This window comes from Heterocephalus glaber, unplaced genomic scaffold, assembly GCF_053883595.1.
Source record: "Heterocephalus glaber isolate CG9 unplaced genomic scaffold, H.glaber_assembly_v1.0 deba00001577, whole genome shotgun sequence".
Classification (NCBI taxonomy): domain Eukaryota; kingdom Metazoa; phylum Chordata; class Mammalia; order Rodentia; family Bathyergidae; genus Heterocephalus; species Heterocephalus glaber.
Window position 1 is genome coordinate 12,604,980 of NW_028258358.1, and position 9,999 is coordinate 12,614,978.

A 9,999-nucleotide genomic window follows, 5' to 3' on the forward strand; every position below is an offset into this window, starting at 1 on the left:
AGTTCTGCATTTTTCCTTTCTATCCTATCATTTTTCTCCATCCTCAAGTTTCCCATATGGTCCAAGAAGGCTTTTAGAGCTATAATAATCATGTCCACCTAACACACTGACTAAAGGAGGAAAGACACAGAGTAAAATTGTGCCTTCCAACTGGTCTTTTGCCTGTAAGCAAACTTCACAGGAATTCTCCATATCAAGTTTGCCTAAATCTCGTTAGCTTTGGAAATAGTGGGAAATAAGGGGATGAATTTTCTATAGAGAAGTTATTGTGAACTAATAAAACTAAAACTAAAAGTCCTTCTGTCTGCAATTCTAAGTGATTCAGACATAAAATACTCCTCCCCCCCCAAAAAAAATTGTGTTGGTGATCTAAACTCTAAACAGTTGCTGTGATTACAGCTGAGTTTTAGAAATATATATATAAAAGTCTTAATTACCACATCCTATTACTTCTCTTCTAATAACATAATGTTCTTATTATATTTGGGAGTTGATTCAAAGAACATGCTGTTATACACTTAGTCCCCAACATAGGAGAACTTGCTCATTTCAAGCTCTAAACAATTGTTTGGTACTTACTGTCCTCCTATGCTCCTGTGGTACAACATTGTGATGTATTCCCACATTCATTTAACTCTTTATTTTTATGAGATGGAGTCTCACTATATTTCCCCAGCTGGCCTTGAACTTGTGATCCTCTTGCCTCAGCCTACTGGGCAGCTATGATTTCAGGTGTGCATCACCACGCTCAGCTTCATATTCTTACATTTAAACAGCAGAATCAAGAGAAACAACAGTACAGGACATAAGTGGAAATTGAATTACTTCAATTCTTTCATTCTGTGTAATTGCTTAGGGACTAATTCTGTGCTAAAATTTGAAACAGCAAGGCAGAATTCAAACCATGAGATATGTATTATATGTTGTAGCTGCAAATTTACCTGAAAGAGTTTAAATAATTTTGATAATTTTTAAAATACAGTATTTTCTTCTTTTAAATTGTTGTTTTAAACCAGCAAAACAAATTCAGAAAATAAAACATTACTTTAGTGGTTGCTTATTTGTACTTTTTTGTAGATATCTTATTTTTATTGAGTCCCTCATAATTACTATAATGTTATCCAAACAAATGTATGTATAATTCTTCTTTTTCAAAAAAAATTATTAATGAAATTTGAAATTATTGATCCATTCCTTTTTTCTGCTATATTTATTTGTTGGCTAGTAGGCTTATACATACAAAGTTATCAAAAGAAAATATTCACTGTGTTTCTTTTCTGGCCAATGTTAATTTCATTCTACTATTATTTCTGAAAATAATTTTGTGTGTAAAAGATAGGAGTGTTAAAATATGATTCATTCCTGTGCCAGATACATTAGATGCACTGCTATCTTGTTAAAAGAATAGAAAATAGAATCTATGTTACAGGAGCTATGTCCCCACTCCACCTGGCCTGTGTACTATATAATTTTACCAGTTTGTGTATTTTGTCATCTACCCCAATCTCTCTTACACAACAGCAGCTTACATACATTTCCTCTACTTCTCTAACTGTCAGTCACATTAGTATCACAGAGCATGGGCTCAGCACACAGAAAGATCTGAATGTGAGTTGTGGCTCTGCCACTTCATTGTGTGTCCTTGCACAAATTACCTTAGCTCTCTAAACTTGGACGTCCTCAGCTATCAAGGAGGCAATAATGGTACCTACTTCACCATAGTTCTGTGAAGCTTGAAAGCAATATTGCCTGTCCATCAATAAACATCCAGTCATTATCACAGTTATTGTCCCTGAAATCCTTTCAGTAGCCAATCACAGAGTAGACAGCCCAACCAATAATGTGAAACACACTTTAAGTAGCAACTACTATAACCAAGCTGAATTTAAGTAATTGTCTCTTCTATTTAAAGTAGAAACTGATACTCAGTCTTTCGCAAGTAATTGTTTTTTATTTATATTTCTTTAGTTCTGACTTATCTATGTAGTTCAGTGACTTTCAATTATCCTTACGTAAAATAAGTATAGTAAATAACCACACAACTAAATTAGCATGCTTTGCTGAATTTCAAATGAAAAAATACCTATATAAACTCCTGTTCTGATATGAAAGAGAAGAAAAACTTCCTGTCTGTCTGTTCTCAAATATGCACGCCAGGTATATTTCCTCAGCTCTCATTAGGTATAATTGACTAAGAAAAATTGTATGCATTTGTGGTGTTTGATATGATGTTTTGATATACATATATGCTGTGAAATGACCACAGTTAAGCTAATTCATATATCCATCACTTTATGTAGTTAATTTCGTGCATGTAGTGAAAACATAGACAATCTCTCTTAGCAAATTTCAAGCATACAGTACATGGTTATTAGTGGTAGTCACCATGCTGTACATTCGTTCTCCAGAACTTATTCATCCTGCATAAGTGAAACTGCACCCTTTGTCCAATGACTGGTGTTAACTTCAGACCTTGATTAGATCTGATGATCTGGCCATGAATGAGAGGCAAGCAGAGCTCTCCACACAGTGATCTTTCCTAGTTGTGAGACAAAATGAGCTCTTGTTGACAAATTGGATGAGTTAAGAAGAGAAATAGAAAGAATCTCTTGAAACTGGGAAACATTTTAATAGACAGAAACATTGCTGAACTTAAAGAACTTGCTGGTTTTTTCGTGTTGTTTTGTTTTTGGTTTTGTTTGCTTGTTTGTTCTTTGCTCAATATCAGTTCACAGGCATTCAGATTCACCCTTTCATCTGGTTTCAAGTGCTCAGTCTACTGCACTGAGGTGTTTGGGCCATGAAGTCTCACCTTCTTTTCCATAAGCAGGCTACATTAACAGGGCCAGGGGTGGGGGGATCCTGGAAATTCTTTTCTCAAAATTACACAAATTGGAACCCTAATTTCAACTGATGATTGCTAGGCTTGCTCATGAAATATTCATTCTCTCAAGCCCGTTAATGAAGCATTTATTTAATGCATTACCCCACACATCCTTACACAACAAAAGGCATCGTTAGATGTTTCTGTCCAGGTGATACATGGCTCCTTTCTACCTCTATCTGCTGCAGTCCACCCATTTTAAAGTTAATACTAAAGGAAACATCCAGGAGAGGCCAGAGTGATGGAGGCAGTGGTAGCAGTTTGTAACTTTATGCAGTTCTGTTTTCCCCAAATTCCTCCTTGGTGAAGCTGGGGAGGGACAGAAACAGAATTGTACCCACTAAACTGTTGTTGGAACCTCCAATATCACTCCTTCCCTGCTGAGAAGCCACAGCCCTCTGCTTGAGCCATTCACAACTCAGAAAGATCCAGAGACACTGGCAGAGACAAGCCATGGCCAACATGTAAGAATGTCCTTTTATGCAATACTAGGGATTCCATTATGTGAGAAAACATGAATAGTCATTTCAAGAGTGATATTTAAAACCATATTAATAGAAATTGAGTACTACCTATAAAATAGCTTAATAAATGTTATTTCTTAATAGTAATGTTATTTACTAAATAATAGTAAATCATGTAAAGGGGGAAGGAAGACAAGGACTCTGGTGGCTCATCCTTAAAGCCTCCTTTCCCCTTTCAGAACTTCTCAAAATCCTTCTCTTTATGGCCAAGTGTCACTGGGGCATTTGTGCAAGATTCACCCTTCCAAAATCCCCTAACGACTAAGATGAGAAGCGAGCCTGGCCCAAGTTCTCCTAAGGCTATAATGTGAGAAACTGATGTTTTTAACAGCCCGAGCCTGAAATAGTTCTAACACTACATAGCGAAATGATGCTTGAATGGTAGAGTTTGGGTCATTTACTATATGAAGCCATGTTTTGACAGTTTAACACAGAAGTAAGTAAGAAATGCAAGGACAGCAAGCTTTAGGGGCAACATAGTGAGACCAGGTTGGGAATGTTCCTCAACAGAGCACAGTCAATGAAGCACAATCTAGAAGAAAGAGTGCAAGGTCCAAACTGAGTCAGAGCCTGCAGCCCTCAAATCACACTCACAATGGCTTACTCAGTGAGAAAGAGGGCCTGGAAGAAGGAACATCAGTTTTGGAAAATTGTGAAAGTGGTCCCCATGAAACCAAGCCAAATGAAAGAAGGCTTCAAAGAATACATTTCAGCAAAGAAAATAATTTTTAAGAGCATAGAATTTTTCAAAGTACTGTTCAACTTTATACACACACACATACACTCACACACACACACTTTTCGACTTTGCAATAGCAGTCATCAAGATCAGCAGAGATTTCTCTAAGCAGATGTTCTCATTCTTTAGGGGGCAGATGAAATATAAAATTGACATCTAACTGTTTGCTCCAGGCTGAGTCTGCGATCAGTTGTAAATGAGTTTTGCTGTCATTTCTTTTTCTTTTTCACTAACCTAAAAGAGAATAATTTTTATAACTACTTAGTGTATCTGCTTGTGGCTTTTGTTTAGTTTTAATAAAGTACATTCCATTTATCACAGAGCCAACTGGATGACTGCAGGGGAAGTCATTGCTGCTGTAATAAATGAGACTCTGCAGCCCAGCCCAACAGTGCTAGGGTTGCTATTGGTGCCTTGCAGATGCTTTTCTTCCTAGTTCCAGCTTCTTTCTGCTTCCCCTGTAAATATGAGATGTTTAGCAGCATCATGAACCTCTGCCCATCAGATGCCAATAGTCTCTTCCAGTTGGGACCTGGCTTGTTTTAAGAGTTATCATGTTGTTTTTTCATTGGCGTCCTTGCCAGTGAAACCTCTCCCAATATCGCACCACCCATCTGCTCACCATCCCCACCCCATCCTACAAACCCATTGTCTACACTACTACCTGAGTGCTGTTTCCAAAAGTTAATCTGACATTCATACTGTCTCTCTGTTTCCCCACCATAGCCTCAGCAGACTTTTAGGAAACACTGTATTTTGCATGGCTGTGTCTGTTGACTGAACTGCAAGTTCCTCGTGGCTGAAACCAGGTCTCCTTTCCCTGTACAATCCTAGAGGAGAAGGCAGCCTCTGATACAGAGCCACCACTGTAGACATGGAACAGAAGCTGGGCCCTCTGGAACTTTGACTCTGTGGAGACACTTGGCCAGGACACTAGGCTATACCAGTTGCGTATTCTCCCCAAGAAAAGTCTTAAGGACTCAACTCCTAAATTTAGGAGGGAAAAGTAGCCTTAAATGAAAATATCACCTTTCAAATGCTTATAGATTACAAGATCAAATAGACTAAAAATGATACTTTCCTTCTACATGCTCCAGTTTATTGAGCACCTGCCCAAGTGCTCATAACTGTGCCAATTGTTGTACAGATTGTACAGGCTTTACCGAGAATTACTGATAAAACAAGAAATACTGTTAAGATAGCTAAGTTCCAATTAACTTTACCAATAACTGTGATGTAATTCTAAGCACATCACTGTTATATGGAAATAAAAACGTCAACACTGAAAGAATATTACTTAGAGTAGTAGCTATGATTAAACCCCGATTCATATAGGACATTAGGAGGAAGGGAAAATCAAGTAAGCTATACCCATTCCATAAAAATAATGCAGGACAGGAGTTTTCTTTAACGTTGTACTTTATGTTTAATTGAAAAATAATAATTATATATATTTATGGGGTACAGTGTGCTGTTTTGATACATGTACAGATTGCAGAATAATCGAATCAAGGCAACCAGCAGGGCACTTCAAATATGTGTCATTTCTTTGTGGTGAGAACATTTAAAATTCTCCCTTTTTTGCTATTTTGAAAAATGCAATACGGGGCCAGGGATTTAGCTCAGTGGCACCACACCTGCCTCGCAAGAGCCAGGTCCTGAGTTCGACCCCCGGCACCAAAAAAAAAAAAAGAAAGAAAGAAAGCAAAATGCAGTACATTGTTATTAACTATAGTCACCACACTATGCAGTACAACACCAGCACTTACTCCTCCTAACTGAAATAGAACTCCTCAAGCAAAGTCTCTCTCTTTCCATCCCCCCTCCCTTACCCTCTTGTAACCACCATTCTATTTACTACTTCTATGACCTCAACTTTTTAAAGTTCTACATATGTGACATCATACAGTATTTATCTCTCAGAAACCAGCTTATGACATTTAACATAATGATCTCTAATTCCATCCATGTTGTCACAAGTGACAAGATTTTATTTTTATGGCTGAATAATATTCCATTGTGAATATACATCACATTTTTCTTTCTCTGTTCATTAGGTGACAAATGCTTAGGGGTTTTTTCCATATCTTTTCTGTTGTAAATACTCCTGAAATAAACATGGGCCTGCAGATATGCCTTCAACATAATGATTTCAATCTCTTTGGGTACAAACCCAGAAGTAGGATTGCTGGATCACATGGTAATATTTTAGTTTGAAGATTCCTCATGCTGTTTTCCGAAATGGCTCTACTAATTTACATTATCTGCAATAGTACACAAGGGTTCTCTTTTCTCCACATCCTTGCCAACATGTGTCTGTCACCTTTTTGATGACAGCCGATCTAAGGGTTGTGAGGAGATGTCTCATTGGGGCTGAAATTTGTGCTTCTCTGATGACAAGAGATTGTGAACATTTTCTATAGCTCTTGGCCATGTGTATGTCTTCTTTTGAGAAATGTCTGTTCAAGTCCTTTTCCTTTTTTTTTTTTTTTGTTTGCTTTTTTGGTACTGGAGATCGAATTCGGGACTTTGCACTTGCAACACAGGCAGTGGAACCACTGGGCTAAATCCCCAGCCCCTTTTTCTATTTTTAATAGGGCTGTTTGTCTTCTTGTTATTGAGCAGTTTCAGTTTCTTGTATATTTTGGAAATTAGCCTTTATCTAATGCATGGCTTGCAAATATTTCCTCATGATCTGAGGGTTGTCTCTTCACTCTTAATTATCTCCTTTGCTAAGCAGAAGCCTTTTGGTTTGGTAAGGACAGGACCGTTTTTGAAATGCAAGAACATGTCATATATTAGAATAACACTCACTTTCATTTCTTGAAGATTTTCCCCTATGTCACTATGCCTCTAATTCTGGGCAAGCCCTCTGCCACTGAGCCACATCCCAGCCTTGCCTCTAATTTTATGTGAAGTTTTAACTTACAATTCCCAGTGTTTAGTCAAGATGAGTAAGTGGTTTATTCATGTCTTCATTTAGGGAGCTGGAAAACCACTTTGGCACAGTAGGTGGCACTGTTCCCCTGAATCTCAGCCAGGGTTGGCCAGAAGAGCCTTTTAGGGCTGTTTGTGTGAGACTTCCCAGTGCTGTTGTAAGAATTTGCTAGCCTACCATAGCCAATCCCCTTGGGTCATCCTCTGTGCGGCCTACCAAACTGCCCCAGCTCTCTCCACCAGCAATGCCCTTTTCCCCTGTGCCTAACATATTTCTGCTCATTCCTTTCTCTTACAACCTCTAGGAAATGTCCCATGTCCTGAAACCCTATTCAGATCTTCCAAGCAGAATGGACAGTCCTGTGAGTGGTTGCTCAGCACTGTAGCCACTCCTGCCTGTGACATGTGAATGCTTTATAATCTTTCATTTCATCAAATACTAATGGAGCATCTAACATAAATCAGACACTGTACACAGCCTTGTAAACAAAAACAACAAAAAGTGGCAGGTGCTTGGGGTCTGCTGTTAAGAAACTGACAAGCTAGAAAGGCAATGGATGCTGTGATAAAGGCTGAAAGAGGTGGGCTAAAGAAGTGTCAGGAAAGCCCCAAGGAGGCCCAAACAAAGGAGCTGAAACGTGCCTGACTAGAGCAAGGGAAAGCTGAAATGGGCAATAGAGGGAGCAGCCAACAAGGAGGAAGTAGGAAAAGGCATCCTGAGCAGAGGGGCAATGGCAAGACCCATAAGTGACTTGTACATCCGTGCTGTTGAGTTGAAAACACAAGCAGCAGATATTTGTGGGTCTGGGGGAGATTAATAAAAGACTGGAGAGCACAACAGGGAGTGGAATGCTCACATCATTTTAGGGTGCTTAGATTTTGTCTAGGCAGCAGATTAAGGATCATGCTTGGAGAATCATAAAAATATGCATCTGTAGGCTACATCCCAGTACTACTGGCTCTGTATGCTCTTGTGCTTTCTATCAGAATAAGACAGAAACACTTTGGGACAGTGTTAGTAGTTTTGGTAGACAAAATAACATCCACAATTCAAAGGAGGACAGATTTATTTTGACTCAAAGTTTTAGAGGGTCTAGCCCATGTTTGACTGGCTCCAAGGCAGAAACAGCCTGCTGGAGAGGCATAATGGAGGACAATTACTCAACTCATGGCAATCAGGAAAAAGAAAGAGGAAAAAGGGAGGTGCTAGGGACAAGAATATCCTTTTCCAGATCATCCCCAGAGACTCATTTCCAGCCAGGCCTCACCACATTTAGTTATGAACACCAATGGACAAATTCACTGATAGCAAATAGCAAAACCTTCCTCCCTTGCCTTGATACAGTCACCTCCCAAAGCCCCATCTCTGATACATCATACTTGGGGGAATATTTTAGATCTAAATCATAATATTCTGCCCTGGTCCCCAAAAGGCTCATGTCCATCTCATTATGTAAAATATATTTGTGCCCCCCCCCCAGTCTTTGGGGTGTGTGTGTGTGTGTGTGTGTGTGTGTGTGTGTGTGTGTTTTGAGACAGGTTATTGCTTTGTAGTTCAGACTGACCCTGAACTCACTATGTAGCCCAGGTTGGCCTTAAACTCGTGGCGATCTACATGCCTCAGCCTCCCTAGTGCTGAGATAACAGATGTGCACCACCACACCCAGCTGGCCCATCTCTAAGAGTGACCAAAATCTTAGCAGTTTTAGCATCACTGAAAAGCTGAATCTAAAGTCTCCTCTGAGATTCAAAGAAAACTCTTAGCTGTGAGCCCTTCTGAAAATAATATTTTTTAAAAAGTTAAATTCTTTTTGTTTGTTTTTTTAAAAAAAGTTTAAAGTCAGTTTAAAAATGTATTTCATTAACTTAAAAGGTGAACAAAATGTGTATTTCAAAGGTTATTAAACTTATTTATCTAAAATACATGCTTACACAGAGGACAGATACAGTTTTCTGTTAACTTCTGCAATAGTCCATTGTCCATTTAAAAATATTTATTCTTCCACACAAACTCTTCATTGAAAGACAGAAAATTTTTCTTTTATACTACATAACAGCCAGATGTACATTTTCAAAGTGTTGTACTTCTGATGTATTCATTTCATTGTCAACTCTGATGATGAAGATGGAAGCACAAATGTTCATAGTTCACATGATTGATGCAAACAAAAAGCTGTTTCCCTCAGTTACAAAGAAGCCTTCATCATGCCCCTCACAGTAGGATCACAAACTTGATGCTCATAGCAGATCACCTCTTTGCTTTTCCTGTTTTACTTCCCTCTCCTTGCTGAAGATTTGGGTCACCACCTCCTGTTTTCTGTGTCCTTGTTTTCAGTTTAGGTATCATTTCTGCTGCATACAACATTACTGATTTACCTGATGGGAATTGTCCCAGGCAGAGGCTGCCATCTTCCTGCTCGAGCTTGACCCAGACTCTGCCTCTGTACTGAACATTACTATTCCATTCCCTAGAGTACATTTTATTTTTCTCAAGAAATGCATTGAGTCCAACTGCTGAGCATACGTCTTGAATCTCGGTAGCTGTAGGATTTTCAGCAGCCTTACTTATTGGGATCCACCTCCCCTCTGCAATGGTTTTCTTATTATTTAAATAAGCAGGGTAGATACAAATAAACCTGTCTTGGTCTGCCGGGGACCATGCAGTGGCACAAGCCATTTCCACACAGCCACAGATCTCACGGAACCCATAAGGAGGCAAAAAAAGTTAAATTCTTGTAACATACAATAGCACAGGGTACACACACCTGATATGGCTTGTATCTAGATGGCCCCCAAAGCCTTATGCTGTCATAGGTGGGGCTTTCTGGAGGTGGCTGGATCATGGGTATGTGAATATGAATTAAGAGTGTGATATTGGGGTTAAAATACTGGATTAGTCCATTAATTGGTTTATC

The 9,999-nt window shown here is 38.9% G+C and overlaps 1 protein-coding gene across 2 annotated transcripts; it reads right to left on the minus strand.

Moving 5' to 3' along the window:
- Positions 1–9,317: 9,317 nt before the first annotated feature.
- LOC101715070 (signal recognition particle 19 kDa protein-like) lies at positions 9,318–9,761 on the minus strand. Of its 2 annotated transcripts, XM_013072360.3 has the most exons (2): positions 9,721–9,761; positions 9,449–9,644 (listed from the first exon to the last, which is right to left on the minus strand). In XM_013072360.3, the coding sequence occupies exons 1-2, from the start codon at positions 9,759–9,761 to the stop codon at positions 9,449–9,451; spliced, it is 237 nt and encodes a 78-aa protein (XP_012927814.1). The 2 variants fall into 2 exon arrangements, with proteins under 2 accessions (XP_004845289.1, XP_012927814.1); XM_004845232.2 differs by having other exon boundaries at positions 9,318–9,761.
- Between the last annotated feature and the right edge of the window lie 238 nt (positions 9,762–9,999).

What these genes read in the sequence shown, in the direction of transcription:
- LOC101715070 (XM_004845232.2), bottom strand. Translation starts at nt 9,761, where the DNA reads ATGGCTTGTGCCACTGCATGGTCCCCGGCAGACCAAGACAGGTTTATT.